The 23501-nt window shown below is 40.6% G+C and overlaps 1 protein-coding gene across 2 annotated transcripts in view; it reads right to left on the minus strand.

The window, feature by feature from the left end:
- The window catches only part of CYP3A76 (cytochrome P450 family 3 subfamily A member 76), a 43528-nt gene that overhangs the window by 15700 nt on the left and 4327 nt on the right, over positions 1-23501 (minus strand). The window contains 6 exon segments of one of the 2 annotated variants that reach the window (NM_001075888.2): positions 10524-10672; positions 13697-13785; positions 14028-14141; positions 17734-17833; positions 21456-21508; positions 23353-23446. In NM_001075888.2, the coding sequence (NP_001069356.1) occupies positions 10524-10672; positions 13697-13785; positions 14028-14141; positions 17734-17833; positions 21456-21508; positions 23353-23446 (599 nt within the window). 2 annotated transcript variants of the gene reach the window in all.

Consider the following 23501-nt stretch of genomic DNA (forward strand, 5'->3'; position numbering starts at 1 on the left):
CCAATAAATTAGATAACTTAGAGGAAGTGCACAAATTCCTTAAAAGATGTGAAGTACAAACTAATTCAAAAAGAAAGAGACAATCTGAATTTTTCTTTTTTTTTTTTTTTTTTGGTCTCTTTTTTTAAAATTTTATTTTATTTTTAAACTTTACATAATTGTATTAGTTTTGCCAAATATCAAAATGAATCCACCACAGGTTAAAAATTATTAAATAGGAAGATTGATTCCTCCACATCCATTCTTCTTTCTCAAGATTGCTTTGACTATTCAGGGTCTTTTGTGTTTCCATAAAAATTGTGAAATTTTTTGTTCTAGTTCTGTGAAAAATATCATTGGTAGTTTGATAGGGATTGCATTGAATCTATAGATTTCTTTGGGTTCAGTTCAGTTCAGTTCAGTTGCTCAGTCGTGTCCAACTCTGCGACCCCATGAATTGCAGCATGCCAGGCCTCCCTGTCCATCACCAACTCCCGGAGTTCACTCAAACTCTTGTCCATTGAGTCAGTGATGCCATCCAGCCATCTCATCCTCTGTCGTCCCCTTCTCCTCCTGCCCCCAATCCCTCCCAGCATCAGGGTCTTTTCCAATGAGTCAACTCTTCCTTCTCATGAGGTGGCCAAAGTATTGGAGTTTCAGCTTTAGCATCAGTCCTTGCAATGAACACCCAGGACTGATCTCCTTTAGGGATGCACTGGTTGGATCTCCTTGCAGTCCAAGGGACTTGCAAGAGTCTTCTCCAACACCACAGTTAAAAAGCATCAATTCTTTGGAGCTCAGCTTTCTTCACAGTCCAACTCTCACATCCATCCATAACCAATGGAAAAACCATAGCCTTGACTAGATGGACCTTTGTTGGCAAAGTAATATCTCTGCTTTTTAATATGCTGTCTAGGTTTGTCATAACTTTCCTTCCCAGGAGTAAGTGTCTTTTAATTTCATGGCTGCAATCACCATCTTCAGGGATTTTGGAGGCCCCCAAAATCAAGTCTGACACTGTTTCCACTGTTTCCCAATCTATTTCCCATGAAGTGATGGGACCAGATGCCATGATCTTCGTTTTCTGAATGTTGAGCTTTAAGCCAACTTTTTCACTCTCTCCTTTCACTTTCATCAAGAGGCTTTTTAGTTCCTCTTCACTTCTGCCATAAGGGTGGTGTCATCTGCATATCTGAGGTTATTGATATTTCTCCCCGCAACCTTGATTCCAGCTTGTGCTTCTTCCAGCCCAGCGTTTCTCATGATGTACTCTGCATAGAAGTTAAATAAGCAGGGTGACAATATACAGCCTTGACGTACTCCTTTTCCTATTTGGAACCAGTCTGTTGTTCTATGTCCAATTCTAACTGTTGCTTCCTGACCTACATATAGGTTTCTCAAGAGGCAGGTCAGGTGGTCTGGTATTCCCATCTCTTTCAGAATTTTCCACAGTTTATTGTGATCCACACAGTCAAAGGCTTTGCATAGTCAATAGAGCAGAAATAGATGTTTTACCGGAACTCCCTCGCTTTTTCCATGATCCAGTGGATGTGGGCAGTTTGATCTCTGGTTCCTCTGCCTTTTCTAAAACCAGCTTGAACATCAGGAAGTTCACGGTTCACGTATTGCTGAAGCCTGGCTTGGAGAATTTTTTATTTTATTTTATTTTTAAACTTTACATAATTGTATTAGTTTTGCCAAATATCAAAATGAATCCGCCACAGGTATACATGTGTTCCCCATCCTGAACCCTCCTCCCTCCTCCCTCCCCATACCATCCCTCTGGGTCGTCCCAGTGCACTAGCCCCAAGCTTCCAGTATCGTGCATCGAACCTGGACTGGCGTCTCGTTTCATACATGATATTTTACATGTTTCAATGCCATTCTCCCAAATCTTCCCACCCTCTCCCTCTCCCACAGAGTCCATAAGACTGTTCTATACATCAGTGTCTCTTTTGCTGTCTTGTACACAGGGTTATTGTTACCATCTTTCTAAATTCCTTATATATGCATTATTATACTGTATTGGTGTTTTTCCTTCTGGCTTACTTCACTCTGTATAATAGGCTCCAGTTTCATCCACCTCATTAGAACTGATTCAAATGTTTTCTTTTTAATGGCTGAGTAATACTCCATTGTGTATATGTACCATAGCTTTCTTATCCATTCATCAGCTGATGGATATCTAGGTTGCTTCCATGTCCTGGCTATTATAAACAGTGCTGCGATGAACACTGGGGTACATGTGTCTCTTTCCCTTCTGGTTTCCTCAGTGTGTATGCCCAGAAAAATAAATGACCCAATCAAAAAATGGGCCAAAGAACTAAATAGACATTTCTCCAAAGAAGACATACAGATGGCTAACAAACACATGAAAAGATGCTCAACATCACTTATTATCAGAGAAATGCAAATCAAAACCACTATGAGGTACCATTTCACACCAGTCAGAATGGCTGTGATCCAAAAGTCTACAAGCAATAAATGCTGGAGAGGGCGTGGAGAAAAGGGAACCCTCTTACACTGTTGGTGGGAATGCAAACTAGTACAGCCACTATGGAGAACAGTGTGGAGATTCCTTAAAAAACTGGAAATAGAACTGCCTTATGATCCAGCAACCCCACTGCTGGGCATACACACTGAGGAAACCAGAAGGGAAAGAGACACGTGTACCCCAATGTTCATCGCAGCACTGTTTATAATAGCCAAGACATGGAAGCAACCTAGATGTCCATCAGCAGATGAATGGATAAGAAAGCTGTGGTACATATACACAATGGAGTATTACTCAGCCATGAAAAAGAATACATTTTAATCAGTTCTAATGAGGTGGATGAAACTGGAGCCTATTATACAGAGTGAAGTAAGCCAGAAGGAAAAACATAAATACAGTATACTAACGCATATATATGGAATTTAGAAAGATGGTAACAATAACCCGGTGTATGAGACAGCAAAAGAGACACTGATGTATAGAACAGTCTTATGGACTCTGTGGGAGAGGGAGAGGGTGGGAAGATTTGGGAGAATGGCAATGAAACATGTAAAATATCATATAGGAAACGAGTTGCCAGTCCAGGTTCGATGCACGATGCTGGATGCTTGGGGCTGGTGCACTGGGACGACCCAGAGGGATGGTATGGGGAGGGAGGAGGGAGGAGGGTTCGGGATGGGGAACACATGTATACCTGTGGCGGATTCATTTTGATATTTGGCAAAACTAATACAATTATGTAAAGTTTAAAAATAAAATAAAATTAGAAAAAAAAAATGGGCCAAAGAACTAAATAGACATTTCTCCAAAGAAGACATACAGATGGCTAACAAACACATGAAAAGATGCTCAACATCACTTATTATCAGAGAAATGCAAATCAAAACCACTATGAGGTACCATTTCACACCAGTCAGAATGGCTGTGATCCAAAAGTCTACAAGCAATAAATGCTGGAGAGGGTGTGGAGAAAAGGGAACCCTCTTACACTGTTGGTGGGAATGCAAACTAGTACAGCCACTATGGAGAACAGTGTGGAGATTCCTTAAAAAACTGGAAATAGAAACGGCTTGGAGAATTTTGAGCATTACTTTACTAGCGTGTGAGATGAGTGCAATTGTGCGGTAGTTTGAGCATTCTTTAGGTAGTATACTCATTTTTACTATACTGATTCTTGTAATCCAAGAACACGGTATATTTCTCCCTCTATTTGTGTCATCTTGGATTTCTTTCATCAGTGTTTAAAAAAATTTTTTTTTACTTCAGCTGTCTCTGATTTTATTTTTTTAATATAAATATATATTTTAATTGGAGGCTAATTACTTTACAATATTGTATTGTTTTGCCATACATTGACATGAATCCACCACGGGTGTACATGTGTTCCCATCCTGAACTCCCCTCCCACCTCCCTCCCCATCCCATCCCTCTGGGTCATCCCAGTGCACCAGCTCCAAGCATCCTGTATCATACATCGAACCTGGACTGGCGATTCATTTCACATATGATAATATACATGTTTCCATGCCATTCTCCCAAATCATCCTACCCTTGCCCTCTCCCACAGAGTCCAAAAGACTGTTCTATACATCTGTGTCTCTTTTGCTGCCTCACATACAGGGTTATTGTTACCATCTTTCTAAATTCCATATATATGCATTATTATACTGTATTGGTGTTTTTCTTTCTGACTTACTTCACTCTGTATAATAGGCTCCAGTTTCATCCACCTTATTAGAACTAATTCAAATGTATTCTTTTTAATGGCTGAGTAATACTCCATTGTGTATATGTACCACAGCTTTCTTATCCATTCATCTGCTGATGGACATCTAGGTTGCTTCCATGTCCTGGCTATTATAAACAGTGCTGCAGTGAACATTGGGGTACATGTGTCTCTTTCATTTCTGGTTTCCTCAGTGTGTATGCCTAGCAGTGGGATTGCTGGGCCATATGGCAGTTCTATTTCCACTTTTTAAAGGAATCTCCACATTGTTCTCCATAGTGGCTGTACTAGTTTGCATTCCCACCAACAGTATAAGAGGGTTCCCTTTTCTCCACTTCCTCTCCAGAATTTATTGCTTGTTGACTTTTGGATCGCAGCCATTCTGACTGGTGTGAAATGGTACCTCATAGTGGTTTTGATTTGCATTTCTCTGATAATGAGTGATGTTGAGCATCTTTTCAACATCATCAGTGTTTTATAGTTTTCTGTATACAGGACTTTTGTTTCTTTAGGTAAATTTATTCCTAACTATTTTATTCTTTTTGATGCAAGATGAATGGGATTGTTTCCTTAATTTCCCTTTCTGATTTTTCACTGTTAATATATAGGAATGCAAGGGATTTCTGTGAATTAATTTTATATCCTGAGACTTTACTATATTCATTTCTGGTGGCATCTTTAGGGTTTTGTATGTAGAGGATCATGTCATCTGCAAACAGTGTGAATTTTACTTCTTCTTTTCCCACCTGGATTCCTTTTATTTCTTTTTCTTCTCTGATTGCTATGGCTAGGACTTCCAAAACTGTGTTGAATAGTGGTGGTGAAAATAGAGACCCTTGTCTTGTTCCTGATTTTAGAGGAAATGCTTTCAAAGGAATCTTGAGGAAGAAGAATGGAACTGGAGGAATCAACCTTCCTGACTTCAGACTATACTGAAAGAAGGTGAGAGTATTAGTTGCTGAGTCCTGTCCAACTTTTTGTGGCCCCATGGTGTATAGTTTTTCTAGGCTTCTCTGTCCATGGGATTCTCCAGGCAAGAATACTGGAGTGGGTTACCATTTCTTTCACCAGGGGATCTTCCAAACCCAGGAACTGAACCCAGGTCTCCTGCACTGTATGCAGAGTCTTTCCTGTCTAAGCCACCAGAGAAGACTATACTACAAAGCTATAGTCATCAAGACAGTATGGTACTGGCACAAAGACAGAAATCAATGTAGGTCAATGGAACAAATTAGAAAGTCCAGAGGAACATCCATGTACCTATGGACAACTTATCTTTGACAAAGGAGGCAAAAATATACCATGGAAAAAAGACAATCTCTTCAACAACTGGTGGTGGGAAAACTGGTTCACTATGTGTAAAAGAATGAAACTAGAGCACTTTCTGACACCATACACAAAAATAAACTCAAAATGTATGAAAGGCCTAAATATAAGACCAGAAGCTATAAGTAGAGGAAAACAAAGGCAGAACACTCTCTGACATAAATCACTCCAAGATCCTCTATGACTGGCCTCTAAGAGTAATGGAAATAAAAACAAAAATTAACAAATAGAACTTAATTAAACTTAAAAACTTTTGCAAAATGAAGGAAACTATAATGAAGGTGAAAAGACAGCCCTCAGAATGGGAGAATATAATAAAAACAAATGAAGCAACTGACAAATAATTAATCTCCAAAATATATAAGCAGCTCATGCAGCTCAATATCAGGAAAACGAAGAACCCAATCAAAAACTGGGCAAAAGACCTAAACAGACATTTCTCCAAAGAAGACATACAGATGGCTAATAAAACATGAAAGGATGTTGAACTTCACTCATTATTAGAGAACTGTAAATCAAAACCACAATGAGGTATCATCTCACACCAGTCAGAATATCCATTATCAAAAAGTCTACAAACAATAAAGCTGGAGAGGGTGTGGAGAAAAGGAAACTCTCATAAACTGTTGATGTGAATGCAAACTGGTACAGCCACTATGGAGAACAGTGTGGAGATTCCTTTAAAAACTGAAAATAGAATTGCCATACCACCCAGCAGTCCCACTGCTGGGCATACACCCTGAGGAAACCAGAACTGAAAGAGACACATGTACCCCAATGTTCATGGCAGCACTATTTATAATAGCTAGGACAGGGAAACAACCTAGATGTCTGTCAGCAGAGAATGGATAAGGAAATTATGGTACATATACACAATTGAATATTACTTACTATAAAAATAAATGCATTTGAGTCAGTTATAATGAGGTGGATGATCCTGGAACCTATTATACAAAGTGAAATAAGTCAGAAAGAGAAAGAAAAATACTGTATACTAATGCATATATATGGAATTTAGAAAGAAGGTACTGACAGTTCTACATGCAGGGCAGCAAAGGAGACAGATATAAAGAAGAGACTTTTGGACCAAGTGGGAGAAGGCAAGGGTGGGATGATTTGAGAGAATAGCACTGAAACATGTGTATTATCATATGTAAAACAGATGACCAGTGCAAGTTCGATGCATGAATCGGGGCACCCAAAGCTGGTGCTCTGGTATAACCCAAAAGGATAGGGTGCAGAGAGGTGTAGAAGGAGGATTCAGTATGGGGTGGACACATGTATACCCATGGCCAATTCATGTTGATGGATGACAAAAACCTCACAATACTGTAAAGTAATTATCCTCCAATTAAAATTAATTAATTAATTGGAAAAAATATTAAACAGAAACTACTCAAAAAGAAATAGACAATGTGAATAGACCTATAAGAAATACAAAGTTTCATCTGATAATCAAGAAACTACCCACAATTTGACAATGAAAAGCTCAGGCGCAGATGGTTTCAATGCTGAATACTACTCAAATAATTAAAGAATTAATACCAATTTTTCACTAACTCATCCAACAAATAGAAGATGACAGAATACTTTGAAGGTCATTCTTCAGAATCAGTATTAACTTGGTGTGAGAAACAGAGTAAGATAGTAGAGGAAAAAAAAAAACTACAGATCAATGTGTCTTATGACCATGGATACACAAATCCTCAAGGGAATACTAGCAAACTGAATCTACTAATATATACAAAGATGTATACATCATATATAAGTACACTTTATCCCAGGAATGCAAGGTTATATAATATGCCATTTCAACAGAGAAAAAAAACAATGACCACACAATTATCTAATATGTGCATAAGAACCATGTGACAAAAATCCAATACACACTTGTGATTTTAAAAACTCTCAGAAAACAGGAACAGAAGGGTCTTTCATCAACCTGATAAAAGGAATCTATGAAAAACCCATAGTTAACAACTTACGTAAACCCATGCTACTGCTAAGTCACTTCAGTCGTGTCCGACTCTGTGCGACCCCACAGCCGGCAGCCCACCAGGCTCCCCTGTCCCTGGGATTCTCAAGGCAAGAACACCAGAGTGGGTTGCCATTTCCTTCTCCAATGCATGAAAGTGAAAATTGAAAGTGAAGTTGCTCAGTCGTGTCTGACTCTTAGCGACCCCATGGACTGCAGCCCACCAGGCTCCTCCGTCCATGGGATTTTCCACGAGAGAGTACTGGAGTGGAGTGCCATTGCCTTCTCCAACGTAAACCCATAGATAACACTAATACTTAACAGTGAAAAACTGGATGATTTCTCTAACATTAAGAATAAGACAAGGAAGCCTTTTTCACCACTTCTACTCAGAACTGTACCTGACATTCTAACCAAAAGAATTAATCAAGAAAATTAAAGAAACATATCCATATAGGAAATGAAGACTAAAATTCTATCATCAGATAACATGATCTTGTACACAGTGAATCCTAAGGAAGTCACTAAAAACCTATTAGAACTAATAAACAAGTTCAGTCAGGTTTCAAGATACAAGATCAAAATACAAAATCAATTGTATTTCTTTACATTGCAAAAAATAATCTGAAAGTCACATTGAAAAAACACTCAATTTATAATAACATCAAAAAGAATAGAATAAGTAGGAATTAAATAAAAGATGTAAAATTTACACTCTAAAGAGCACAAAACCTTGTTGAACTAAATTAAAGAAGACATAAGTAAATGAAAAACATGCCATGATCGTGAATCAGAACATTTACACTGTCAAGATGGCAAATTGACTGATATAAGGCATTTCCTTTCAGGACTCTAGCTGACCTCTTTGAAGAAATTGACTATCTTAGATTAAATTCATATGAAATTGCAAGGGGCTCAGAGAAGACAAAACATTCCTGAAAAAAATAATAAAGTTATAAAGACTCACATTTCCTGATTTTAAGACTTATCATAAAGTGACATTAATCAAGGCAAAGTGGCTCTGGCCTAAGGATGGATATACAGATTCATGGAACAGAGTTTTGAGTGCAGAAATATGCCCACATGCCTATGGTCAACTGAACACTGAAACTGTTTCCAAGACCACTCAATGGAGACAAAACAGTCTTTTCAATAAGTGGTGCTGAGACAACAGGATAGCTATAGGCAAATTACACCAGGAGTATTGATTTAAGTAATAACTGAAATTTGTACCTTTTGACCACCATCGTCCAATTCTATCTCCCAAACCCTATCTTTGGTAGTCAAAAATCTGACATCATTTTTCTATGAGTTCGGATTTCTTCCTTTGATTCAACATGTAAGTGTTTTTCTCTGTCTGACTTATCTCACTAAGCATAATTGCCAGGAGCCAGCACGGGAGTCCCCACCCATAACAAGGTTATGTGGGAGAGTTCTGGAGGGCAAGGCAAGCCAGAACTTGAGGGGTGCCCCTCTGGGCCTGCCTGAGCATCTACCCTAAAACCAGAGTCTGCCTGCTTTACTGCTTTGTGCTCTCACCTACACCTCTGACTTTACGGGGGGCTGTCCCCCACCACCATCTCTCTCTCTGAAAAAGAGTTAACTTACAGCTCCAGTTAATAAAGTTCCTGGGTGTGACAAGAGTGTTTTAGTTCACAAACCCCTCAGATGGCTCTCTAACTTGCCTGACGGGTTTACCCAGACTCCTACAGCTATGCATACAATTGTTTACAGTCTCCCAGCCTCGAGAGGCACGGGAAGCTTAAGATATTCAAATAGTATAGAGCCTCTTGGAAAGTTAGAAATTGTCAGAATAGAACTAGTAGAAGATTTTATTGTTGAGCCAATGCTTGCTGCCAAGTTTCCACATCCCCTGTATTGTATCCTTGGAAGTGTATTAATTAATATAGTTGGTATGTAGAAAAAATAAGTAGTGGCCTTGGTGTTAACAACTTTAGACCCTTAAGGTAATAAATTCTTTCCTTTGTTGTAAATCCATTGCACCTTTGCCCTATAGGAATGCAACTTTATCTAACACCTTCAGAGGATGGCGCCAACTTTAAAATAATTACTCTTAGAGAAAATAAGTCTTATGGTTGACAAACCTTTGTCAGAGTCATAAAATGTTAACAGGCCTTCTGGCCAGAGGATGATGTAAATCACCTAAACCATTTGTATACGATAAATTTACAGAAAAGAAAGCCTGGTCTCAATAAGGATCAAAGACTGCTGATTTTGCATGATTTCACATCTCCTATTATCCTCTATGTGGAACTTAGGGTATAAAAGCCCCTGTTGAAAATAAAGCTACGGGCCTTGCTCACTGAAGCTTGGTCTCCCCGTGTCATTCTTTCTTGTTTCCTTTTCCTCCTTTTCTCTTCTGTTCTTCCTTCATGCCAAAATAATTTGGAGCAAGGGGGTCCTCTGCGACCACTTATTTGCCTGGGCTTCTAAGACCTACTCGAGAAGGTGCCTAAGGTGGGGCACCTTCCGCTATTCGAGAGGGCGCCTGCGGCCTCCGTGGTCAGAGCAAGTTTGGTGTCATGAACTTTATTGATTCCCCGCGTAAACCAGTTATTATTGAGCATCTAATAAATCTCTCAGCCTTTGCTATCCCTTAATCGCCAACGCGGTCATCCTGAGGGAATCCCTGGATCCAACCCGGGCTGGACCCCGGCACATAATACCCTCCATTGAGGTCCAGACACATTGCTGCAAATGGCAGGATTTCCTTCCTTTTCATGGCTGAATAGTATTCTGGTGTGTGTGTGTGTGTGGTGGGGGTGGGGGGGTATATACACCACATTTTCCCTCTATATTTATCCATCCATGGACACTTAGCTTGTAAAAACCATTGTATTGTATATTTTAAATCAGTGAATTGATGGTATTGAATTATATCTCAATAACCTTGTGAAAAAGAAGGAAGGAAGGGAGGGAAGGAGGAAGAGGGGAAGAAAGAACAAGAGGGAAGAAGGGATGGAGGGAGAAATACAGAAAAAGAAATGTAGTAGGACACTTACCTACTGAAAGTAGAAATGGATCAAGGATATCAAATCTTAAGAGCTTCTTGGCATTCTCCACAAAGGGATCTTGTGGGTTGCCAAGGGAATCAATATTCACTCCAAATGATGTGCTAGTAATCACATCCATGCTGTAGGCCCCAAAGACCCTGAGTAGAGAAAGATAAACACAGACAATTACAATCGGGACCAGTTGACTATCCATATCCAACACAGTTAACAAGAAAATCATATAAAATCAGATGCCCAGGCAAGACAGGTCAAGAGCCACACTCTCTCAGAACCACCTGCTGGATCATGGAAGACTGTCTGCTACTATCACTCACTCCTGAGGTGTGTATGAGTGTGAATGATGCAACTGCCCCCATGCTGGGGGGACGGGGACACTAAGGCAAGTTAGACCCCCCCCCCTCAAACTCAAGGAGCTCAGTCACAGAAGGACAGAACCCATAATCTGACAAAGTACATAGTGTGCTTTGACTATGGGCAATAAAAGGTGTATATGGACTGTGTCTGAGCAGAGCAAAGGGAGCAAATTCACTCTTCCTGGGGAGTCAAGAAAGGGGACATTGATCTGGGTCTCACCTCACCACAGAATTGTGCTCAGAGCTGATGCCCCTTTAGTGCAAAAGCAGAGTTGGTATACAATATCACATAGTTTCAGGTGTAGAAGGACGATTTTAAATACTCCATTTAAAGTTATTATTAAATACTGAATACATTCCTTGTTATGTACAGTCTATCCCTGTAGCACAATTACGTTATACATTGCAATTTGTACCTTTTAATCATCTGTCCTATCTTGCACTCCCCTTCCTACTTCCCACTGGTAACCACCACTTTGTTTTCTACACTGTGAGTCTGTTTCTGTTTTGTTATATTGATATTTATTCATTTTATTTTTAGATTCCACGTACAAATGATAACATGCAACTTTGTCATTCTCTGTCTAACTTATTTCACTAAGCATAATACCCTCTAGGTCCATACATGCGGTAAATGGCACAGTGTCATTCTTTTTTATGGTTCAGTAGTATTTCTTGTGGGGGTGCCTGTGTACACACATGTGCTGCATCTTCTTTAAGCATTCATCTACTGACAGATACTTATGCTGCTTCCGTATCTTGGCTTTGTAAATAAAGCTGATACAAACATTGGGGTGCATGTATCTTTTCAAATTAGTATATTCATTTTCACTGGATGTATACTCAGGGTGGAATTGCTGGATCATATGACAGTTCTTAGCTTCCTGGGTGGCTCAGTGGTAAAGAAACTGCCTGCAATGCAGGAGATTTGGGTTCGATCGCTGGGTCAGGAAGATTCCCTGCAGAAGGGAATGGCTACCCAATCCAGTATTCTTGCCTGGGAAATCCCATGGGCAGAGGAGCCTGGGGGCTACAGTCTGTGGGGTCACAGAGAGTGGGACATGATGGAACACAGACAATAGTTCTCTTTAAGCTTTTGGAGAAACCTCCATACCGTTTCCCACAGCGTCTGCATCAGTTTACAGTCCACCAACCTTGTACCAGGGTTTCCTTTTCTCCACATCCTCACCCAAACTTACAGGTGTTGGCTGATTTTGTGATTTTGATATGCATTTCTCTGATGATTTGCAATGTTGAACATCTTTTCAACTGTATATCTTCGCTTGAAAAAAATGTCTATTAAGATCTTCTGCTCATTTTTCACTGGGTTGTTTGTTATTTAGATATTGAGTTGTATGAGACATTTACATATTTTGGGTACTAATCTCTTATCATCACATCATTTGCAAATTATTTCTCCCATCTATTTATTAGGCTGTCTTTTCATCTTATCAATATTTTACTTCACTGTGTAAAAGACTTATAAGTTCAATTAGATAAAAGTAAAAAATTAGGTCATTTGTTTACTTTTGCTCTTGTTTTCTTTGCCTTAAGAGTTAAATCCAAAAACATATTGTTATGCTTTATGTCAAAGAGCATTCTGCCTATTGTTTCTTCTATGTTTTTATGGTTTCCAGACTTACATTTAGATCTTTAATCTATTTTGAGTTAGCTTTTCTATAGGGTATGAGAAAATGTTCTATTTTCATTCTTTTACATGTAGTTGTCCAGTTTTCCCAGTATACTTATTGAAGAGACTGTCTTTTCTCCATTGTATAGTCTTGCTTTCTTTATCATAGATTAATTGACTCTAAGTATATGAGTTTATTTTGGGCCTATCAATTTTATTCAATTGATATGTGTCTCTTTTGTGCCAGTACTCTCTAAAATCAGGAAAAGACAAGGATGCCCACTCTTCCACCTTCTATTCAATATACTATGGGAAGTCCTAGCCACAGGAATCAGACAACAAAAAGAAATAAAGGGCATCCTAATTGGAAGGGAACATGTAAAACTATTACTATTCGCAGATGAAACAATATTTTATATAGGCAACTCTGAAGTTCCACCAAAACTCTACTATAAATAAATTCAGTAAAGTGGCAGGTACATGATTAATTTGTAGAAATCTGGGTTCTTTTCTATACAGTAATAAAGAACAATCAGAAAGGGAAAATAATAAAACAATCCTGTTTAAAATCATATTAAAAAGAATAAGACACCGAGGAATAAACTTAACCAGGGAGGTGAAAGACCTATACTATGAAAACTATAAAACAATGAAGGAAACTGAAGGTGATACACGAAATGGAAAGATGTTACATGTACATGGATAGGAACAATTAATATTGCCTAAATGTCCATATTACCCAAAGCAATCTATAGATCTAGCATGATCCCTATCAAAATACCTGTGTTACTTTACACAGAACTAGAACAAATTATCCTCAAGTTTATATGGAACCATACAAGACCATAAATAGCCAAAGCAATCTTGAGAAAACCAACAGAGATGGAGGTATCATGCTTCCTGACTTAAGACCAAACTGTGTATTTTTGTCTCCCAGAATATCCAAGGTGACACTTAAGCAGATAAGTTAATCCTGGCTCATGTACACAGAAGATACCTTCTGATATTTTGATGAGCCAACACTCATTTTTAAGTGGCCGGCCAGTCGGAGTTGTAACACCATACACCTACTTCTGTCTGGTCACTAGAGTAACTCAGAAATAGGAGTTTGGCTCCAAGGCAGGAAACACAAGGGTCTCAGTGGAGCTCAGAGGACCAGCAGCTTCACCCCTACTTACTCTTTCATGTCGACGGACGTGCCTTTCTCTGCTTCCTTCCTCAGGTTCCTCACCAACACATCTCCATACTTCCCAATGATAGGGAACATCTAGACACAAAACACAACAGCACTGGAAGTTAAATGTGGAGACTCAAGTTTTAGAAGAACTTTTCAAGGGCATGGAGGTTTAAGTGACATTTTATTATGAATCTGATGAGGTCTCTTCTAGGATGGGAAGATAAAAACCATTTTAGGAAACTCAAATTTGGCACACCACTCCTTGGACAGGGATATGAATTTATTTTCTACCTTATTCTTTAAGTTGCTCATGGAAAACCCTCTTCTTTTACCTCCTTGAGCTTCCCACTGGTGAAGGTTGGAGACAGCAATGTCCGTATTCTCTTCCATTGTTCATCCTCAGCCACAGAAACAGCATTTTTCATAACTCCCATTGGACCAAAAACCTAGAGTTGAAAGCAAATTTAACCCTACCTAAGTGTTGGAAGTCTCAACAGTTGTGGAAAATTTCTTAATAATTTGGGAACAATGTATTCAACAAATCTTTAGTGACTATCTACGTAGTACCAGGCCCTATGCTAGATGAACAATAAACTTTATCCTGAATATCTAGGTTCTGTGAATGTGGAAGAGACATTCAGCCACTTCACGTGGTTTCCAGCCTTCATATTCCAATCTCCTTTTAAACGCAAATGACCCATGTAGTACAGAAAGGGTTCTTCCAGGGGGATAGAAGGGAATAAGATCTTGTTCATCTTCTTGGGCTATGCAGAGAAGAAAGGGATTTGTGACAGCCAGCCAGATAGCCTTGACAGACTGCATTTTGCCTCAGATTACTTCTGTCTTTACATATATTTACAGCCTGATCAACTGGAAAAAGGAATGTGCTGAACTGATGGGGCTTTTTAAGTAGTACTAATTACACAAAAGTTTATGAAACTATTTCAAATTCTGAAAATAATTGTGCAATGACATGGAAAACATTTTCCCCTACATTTTCCCCCAGGAATAGAAGGGGGAAGAAGACAACTCTATTTCTCAGCTTGGGACAGGCGTATGAAGCCAGCCTGTTTGAAAATCCCCTCAATCTTTCAAATTTATATTTTGTTTTAAAATAGATTGCTCCAACACTCATTCATGATAAAACTCACAAAACAGGAAGACAAAAAAATTTCCTCAACTTGATAAAGAGCATCTACAAAAAGACCTACAGCTAATATCACTTTATGATGAAATACCAAAGTGACATCTCCAAGATAGGAGACTCGTCACCAGAGTAGGAGACTCCAGATTTTGTTGTCTCACAATTAGACAGCCCACAGTAAATGAAAATAGGTTTAAAAAGGTCAACAATACAACAGAGCACACTTGAAAACAGCTCACAAAAAAAGTAAGGAGAAGAGTTGCATATTGTTTGCATCATCCCTTCCCTTAGGCCAGCACCTCTCAGCAGCAAGAGGAAATTCCCCAGCTTGAGACATTTTCCCTTGCTGGAAAAAAGAGAAAAAATGACTAAAAGAGACAACAGGATCAGTGACCAGTTTCTCCAGCCTTTCAGAACATTGCACAAATGACCTGCTTTGCTTTCACCCTTCCCAGAGAAGAGCAGAGCCGAGACATCTAGAGACAACTAGGAACAAAGAAGAAGGGCAGGGACTACCAGTGTCAACCACGCAGCAGGAGTGACTATGGTTCTCTGTATCCTCCTCTGCAGAAAACCCCAGAAACTTTGCTATGACGAAACCAAGTGCCAGCATAGTCATTGAGCAACCTCTGAAAATTTTGGTGCTGATCACTCCCCAGGGTTCTACATTAGCAGACTCCAGTGCCCTAAGTCCTATCTTCCCCCTCAACCCCCAAAAGAGCTGCTCCAGCCAGTGATGCCCTGAGACCCAGGATTCACACTGGCTGCCAGCCCCGATCTTTTTGGCTGGGCATGTGCAAAACCCCATCCCAGACCCCTGCAGCTGCTCTATACTACATCAGTGGAAAGCGGTAGGTATAATGTGCTTTTGTAGCTACACAAACATACACACACAGCTATCTGTCTTTATCTGTATTTATCTGTCATCTGCCTATATCATCTGACCTGTTATCATCTATCTACATACCAAAGTGTGGATTTACACTGATAATTTAGTTGGTGACTCCGCAGGGTTTAGTCTAGTTTCTCAGTCTCTGAACCTGTGACTTCTTCTCCAATGGTGAGAATGCCAGCTTCCATCATCCTTTCTATATTATTACTTGATCAATCCTCCTTTATGTACCCAATCCACAATGCATCCCTTTCCACTCACAATGCCCTCTCACCCTACTAGCCACCACCACAAGTGAGTATTTTGGTTTCCCTTACCAGTGAAAGTGAAAGGGGCTTCCCTGATAGCTCAGTTGGTAAAGAATCTGCCTGCAGTGCAGTAGACCTTGGTTCGATTTCTGGGTCAGGAAGATCCCCTGGAGAAGGGAAAGGCTACCCACTCCAGGATTCTTGGGCTTCCCTTGTGGCTCAGCTGGTAAAGAATCTGCCTGCAATGCAGGAGACCTGGGTTCAATCCATGGGTTGGGAAGATCTTGAGAAGGGAAAAGCTACCCAGTCCAGTACTCTGGCCTGAAGAATTCTATGGACTCTATAGTCCATGGGGTCTCAGAGAGTCGGACATGACTGAGCTACTTTCACTTTCACTTTACCAGTGCCCGGCTGCCAACCCTGTGGAAACCCTCCCCTCCCTACTCAGTCTCTGACTTGGAGCCACTGTCCTCCTTCTCTGGCCCCACCCTGACGTGTGAGGCTGCCCACCTTCTGTGGCCCACCTTCGGGTTTAGGACTGGAATGTCCAGGAAGAGACAGCAAGCAGGGGAAGGAGAGGGGAGGGAAGGGACAGGAAAGGGAAGAGATGGCAGGCAGGGGAAGGAGAGGCGAGGGAAGGGGCAGGAAAGGGAAAGGAAGAGCCATGTGCAGCTTCTGACCCCACTGAAACTGACCAGTGCGTGTAGCCTTTCTCCCAATCAACTGATCAATCAGCCACCTTTAATTCAACATTCATGGTGTTAAGGCAGTTGCAGGAGTCCTACCCTACTGCCTCCAACCGCACTAGAGCTGCCCAGTTAGTGCCACTGCTGATGCTATGTGGACCCAGGATCCACACCAGCAGCCAATCTTTTTCAATGCGCATGTGCAAAACACCATCGGAGGGCCCTGCAGATGCTCAGATGCCTAAAGCCAGTCCTTACTACTGTCACTCAACTGTACTGACACCTGCCCACAGCTAACTTCTGCAGCCACACACCTGCCCACTGCCAGGCTCAAGCCCGAGCACAGCAATGAAGACCCAGGGGAGCAAAAAATAAAATAAATAAATTACTTTTAATAGATAGTCTTTCCATAAACGGTGCTGGAGCAAATCATACATTTAGATGCAAAAACAAAAAAAAGCAAGCTTAACCTCACATGTTACACAGAAACACAAAATGGATTATAGACTTAAAGGTAAAACATAAAATGATTTAATGTTTAGGGACAAAATAGGAGAAAATCTGCAATGCCTAAGATATTTTGGACTTGACAACAAAGGCAAAATCCATAAAAGGGAAAACTGATAAATCACTCATCAAAATTTAAAGAGCAATATTTGCTATGCTAAAGATCCTGATAAGAGGAAAAAACAAGCTACTTGCCACAAATATAAAAAAAATAGTAAGAAGGAGCCTTGTAGGGATGGAATAGTTCTGTACATTGATTGTCATGGTAGCTACAAAATCTACATCTAGGACTCATTTTCACAGAGCAAAACATACAAAATGAGTGAGCATGAAACTGAAGAAATGACAATATGCTCTGTGGATGGTATGAATGTCAATTTTCTGCTTTGAAACTGTAGTCTAATTAATCAATGTATTGCCATTGGAGGGATCAGAATGAAATGTACATGACATCCAGCCTCTCTGTGTTTTTCTCTTTTAACAACATCCTGTGAATTTATAATATATTTCAAAATGCATATCTAACAAACAAATTGCAAATTAAAAAAAATGGATGCCTACCCTCCGGTTTGTGAAGACAGAATAACATTCTTTCACTAGTACTGTTTTGATCATGTCTGGATCCGTGATAACCAACAGAGGATGTTTACCTTCAAAAATCCTGTGTAGGGAAAACAGAGCTGATTAAACTTAAGGAGCCATTTTCTGCAGCTGGAGCCATACCTGGAAGTCCAGATGTTTATCTTAACATTACATAATCCATCCTTCTAAGGTCATCATTAAAAATACCATGAAAACACTACTAATTCTAGGTCATGGGTATATGGGTATTTCCTATATCATTTTCCATAATTTTTATAGGTTTAATGTATTTCATTGGAGAAGGCAATGGCACCCCACTCCAGTACTCTTGCCTGGAAAATCCCATGGATGGAAGAGCCTGGTGGGTTGCAGTCCATGGGGTCGCTAAGACTCAGACACGACTGAGTGGCTTCACTTTCACTTTTCACTTTCATGCATTGGAGAAGGAAATGGCAACCCACTCCAGTGTTCTTGCCTGGAGAATCCCAGGGACGGGGGAGCCTGATGGGCTGCCGTCTCTGGGGTCGCACAGAGTCGGACACGACTGGAGCGACTTAGCAGCAGCAGCAATGTATTTCATTATCAAGAAAAAAGTTAGGTTAGTAAATAACTGAAGAAAGCAAATTATCTGAAAATTAAAAAATAATTAAGGGGAGACCATCTACTCAGTCATTTTTGGAGATGTACCCAAAGCATGAAAATACATATTATATTAGATGAAAACTGTAGACACATCTATCATAAATATGTAACAATATATCTGCAAATGGAAGAAGATTTGGAATGCTTCACAACTGACAGTGGGATTATGAAAGATTTTCTCTTTTGTCCTATTTTCTAAAATTTGCTTATTAGTTAATATTTTTTAAGGAAAAATTTTAAATAGTGAGATCTCCTTGGTAGCATCAAGTTCAGGATAATCTGAACAAAAGGAAAAAGAGAATGAAAAAAAATCAGAAAAGCATGTATAACTCATCTTTTAAATATTTTCTTTTCATTACATGGGTCCCATGGGCCTCAGGCTCCATGTCAGTGACATCCATCACCAGCTTGGCAGGCCCACATTTGACCCACCTATCACACAAAGCTGACTCCTCAGATGTGACACGTCACTGTTTGACCTGATCTCCTGACTGTCAGGATGTCCCTTCATGGGAATGGGCCACTGGAATGACATTTACTCTGAGTTATTTACTGTCTTCCGATATTTTGGTTTCATTATCAATCACTTACAATGGCTAGAACTAATTGGAAGATTTTCTACATGTTCCCTTAATTAAAGAGATTTAGGATTAAAAATAAATGATGTTTGGTGCCATCCTAAAATGTTCTAAGAAAACAAAGGTTTTAGAAATTATCACTGGTATTTATGCTCACCAATCTATAAAATGCTAATATAAAAGTCAGTTTTTGGTTGCTTAAGGGAAGTAGGAAGTGTGTTTTTGGTAAAAAGGGTATGAGGAATGAAATTGCATTTTGTGAAGGGAAAAGGAAGTAAGCCTAACTTACAGGTGGCTTTTTAGATGGACGTCGACAGTAATGGGTACAGAAAGGGATAAGGTTTGTGAAAAGCCAACCCTGAGGAAAAGTTTTGTATATGGTTATGCTAGGTAGTTAGAGTAGGGAAAAAGAGTCCAAAATGGCAGTGGCTAAAAGACAAGGAAGGGAAAAGCCTGTGAAAATAGAACAAAGGAAGGTCCGAGGACCAGGATGAAGACCTCAAGTAGAACAAACAGCACTCCTGGCTAAGCCCAGTTTGCATAGGGCAGGCCCAGGGGGAGGAAGAAACATAAAAAGAGGAGCCAAAGCGCCTGCTCTCTCTCTCTCTCTCCCGCACGCTGGCGCGCTCCTCCACTCTCTTCTCTTCTCTTCTCTTCGTGTCTTTGGGTTGGCATGCCCTCACGCTTTGAGGATGGATTCTCCTGCTATCTTCTAAATAAAATAGAGCCATAACACTGATTTGCCTAAGAGCTATAACATGGTTTGTCCAAGACCCGAGAGCTGTGACGCACCGAGGGCTTTAATGTCCGTCGCTCCAAATCTTTGTTGTGGATGAGACAGAACCGAGGAGCGTACACTCGCCTGACAGTTAGGACTAAGTTTGGGGCTTCCCTGGTGGCTCAGATGGTAAAGCGTCTGCCTGCAATGCTGGAGACCCGGGTCCCTGGGTCAGGAAGATCCCCTGGAGAAGGAAATGGCAACCCACTCCTGTACTCTTGCCTGGAAAAGTCCATGGACAGAGGAGCCTTGTAGGCTACAGTCCATAGGGTCGCAAAGAGTCGGACACGACTGAACGACTTCACTTCACTTCTACATGTTCCCTATTCCTCCTTTAATTCCACAGAAGAATTTCAAATCGTTTTGTGATCACACATAAAAATTACGGAGAAACACTGCGCTTACTTCTGCCCATTTGCAAAGGCTGTTATAAAACTCAGAGGGTGTAAGTGGGTGTCAAGAGCATTTAGTGCTGAAGCAGTGACAGGAGGGATTGAGGAGGCACTTAATCTGCTCTTCCACCTGACTGACCATATTACTTGGACGATTCTCTTCTTCCCCTCATGGTTTTGCAACAACACTTGGGTGGATAAGAGATAGTGGTTTCAGGTGACCCTTTATATTCATGATGTCACTCCCGTCTTAATAATTTCTCTCACTAACAGTCACAATTCAGGTATTTGAACTCACCTCAGATCATAGTGATTCTGTGTACTGGTGAGTGGGGTCAAACTCTATATTTATAACAGGTTTTCCCAGGTGCTCCTCATACATCCATGCATGAGAACCATTTTCTAAAAGAGAACTGGGATCCACCATGAAAAACGGACTCCAGCCCGAGCTCACAGGTACTAAGCATTGGAGGGGCAGCTGAAGCTGGGCCAGTAGTGTCCCAGTGCTATGTATTCTTCCCACTCAAGCAGGTCGACATTTGGGGCCATGGCAACTCACAGGTTCCCATGGTTTCTGAGGGCCTCATGAGAGAAGATGAAGAGGTCCGGACAGGTAGAGCCTCTGCCACTTGCTGTTGGCAAAGAAGCACCACAAGACACCTCTCCCTCTGCTCTCACCAAACCTCCAACAGCTCCTAAAGCCCACCTGACAGACTCTGGGTTAGATATATATACCCTACATCTCCTCAAAATCGGAGAAAAACAGTGGATAAAACAATCATTGAATACAATTCTACTGGAAAATCTTACCTGAAACAATTAAAAAACAAACAAACAAACTCCATACATGCAGAGAAAGTAAAAAGCTGAGCAGATATGATTTCCCATTATGTTAACCTATAACCCTCATCTATTTTTCCAAACTGCTAAGTCGCTTCAGTTGTGTCCAACTCTGTGCGACCCCATAGACGGCAGCCCACCAGGCTCCCCCGTCCCTGGGATTCTCCAGGCAAGAACACTGGAGTGGGTTGCCATTTCCTTCTCCAATGCATGAAAGTGAAAAGTGAAAGTGAAGTCGCTCAGTTGTGTCTGACTCTTCGCAACCCTATGTACTGCAGCCTACCAGGCTCCTCTGTCCATGGGGTTTTCCAGGCAAGAGTACTGGAGTGGGGTGCCATTGCCTTCTCGGAAGCTTTACAGCAAATGACTTCATTCCAAGAAGCTCTGGACTGAGAGTGCCCTCCACACCACCAGGGGGAGGGCAGGATTATTATAAGAAGTGTGTCCGATTGGAATTTTCAGAATACTCACCCCCACATTTTCCCATACTTTTTAAAACATTCTTCATCAAACTCACAAACACCCTATAAGGAAAAACAATATTACATTATTAATATCCTGTATTGAACCCTATCTCTAATTCACAAAACTACTATTTTTCACTGGCAGTTGGAGGGAAGATCTTATTCACAAATGTCTTAAGGGAAAGGAGAGAAAACAGAGGAGATATTTGTAACTGACAATTTAAAATCACTCTTGAATATTCTTTGAATATTATAGACACTAAACACTTACCCCTGTCAGTGAATACTAATTACTCCTCGTCTTCTGAAGGCTTTTTATTGTGCATGTGTTGTCTAAAATCTCTTAATCTCTAATCCACCATGGACATTTGAGAAAACTGGAAATGAGGGAAGTAAGTGTTTCCTGCACACACTTTCCTCTCCTAGTGTAACAGCCTTTTCATTTCTCTCATGAGCTCTTCCTAGAATTTCAGCAGAATAAGGAAGCTAAAGCACCAGTAATGTCTTCTAATCTCGCAGATTTAAAGACGTCTAAGGGGTGTGTGTTCCATGAGAAAGTGAATGAGTGATTGAATGAATGACAAAGTGGACTCGCCTTCTAGTTTTCCAGCTCAACGCAGAAAAGATGGGGCGATGCCACAAATATACAAAGAACAGTGCGTTTTAAACACCTGGCCTGAGTTTTTACTTCTATAACTTAAAAAAAGCCTGTCCCTAAGTTTCTATCATGATATTTAATGCTTTACCAAGTAAATGAAGGTCCCAGAAATGTGAGTTGGGGTGCATCTACTATGGAGTTCACCTGGGAAAGGTGGAGAGGAAATTACTGCTTCTTCAGATGGAAAAATGTTCAGGAAATTCTGAGGCAGTAACGAGACAGTGAAGACCTCAGTTGGGAGAATCAGGATCTGAGAAACAAGCCTCATGTCTGCAGGACAGGAAATCTAAGCCAGAGAGCAGCCCGCATACAGGGCTCTGCCCCTGCACATCATAATGCAGCTCACGACCTTCAGTTCAGGGGCCAGGCCCTGGGGGAGGCATCAGAGCTGAATGAATATCAGAATTCACAGTCCATCTGCCACCTGGTACATTCCTTTCAGTTAAATTAAACTTCTAATAATTTTGTCAAATCATATCCGTTCTAGTGATTTTTGTATATGTGATTCTGCCTTATTTTGTAAAAAACTTCACAACTTATTTAGTGGTTAAATATCTGATAAATAGACAACCTTGCCTCAGTTACACTCATTCCCTGCTCAAACTCATCCATGAGTTGCCTGCTTTGAAGGCACAGAAAAAGCAGAAAGTTTTTGGTCCATTTTTTATATCCCAAAAGATGTCATGTGTAGCAAGAGGTAGAGCATAAAATGGGGGGGGGGGGGGACCCACAGGCATTAGCAGTTCCTGAGAGAATCCAAGTATGTACAAATTACCTGATACATTAGAATTGAAGCATCCAAGCAATTCAGGAGAAAGGAGAAAAAAGGGTACCCAGAGCTTATGCTACCAACAGGACTCGTCTAACTATACTGTACACTGCTTAATGAGCCACAACCAGGCATCCCTTCATGCTTTTCTCCTGATAATTAGTAGGACTTTGCCTTGCTGGGAATCTGCACCTGGCAGAGAGAAGATCTTCTTCACAAAGCTTATAAGATGGAACTTCAAGTCCTGTGCTGACTCAGTCAAGAGAGCTCAACTGTCTGAGGAGGCAAACCTGAGGCTCTTAACAGCCGACAATAGAGGCCTGGGGTATAGAAGGCATGTGTGGGTGGGGCCTATGATGTGATTTCTGGGAAATATCAAAACTGACAACTGCCTACTGAGGAGGAGAATTTTACTATGGAAGTCAGCTGGGATTTGCAACCATAGGAAGCCAAAAAGGGACATCAAGCAATATGCACCTTTCGGTAGGATAGAACGTTTCCAAAAAGAGGCAGAGGTCTTGGGCCAGGAACCCCCAGCTTCTTAAACAGTCCATGTGAATAAGTTCCATATCTATAAAGTGAAAGAGAAAATCCAGGTCAGGGATTGTGGAATAAGTGCTGGAGCT

Source organism: Bos taurus, chromosome 25, assembly GCF_002263795.3.
Source record: "Bos taurus isolate L1 Dominette 01449 registration number 42190680 breed Hereford chromosome 25, ARS-UCD2.0, whole genome shotgun sequence".
NCBI classification, from domain to species: domain Eukaryota; kingdom Metazoa; phylum Chordata; class Mammalia; order Artiodactyla; family Bovidae; genus Bos; species Bos taurus.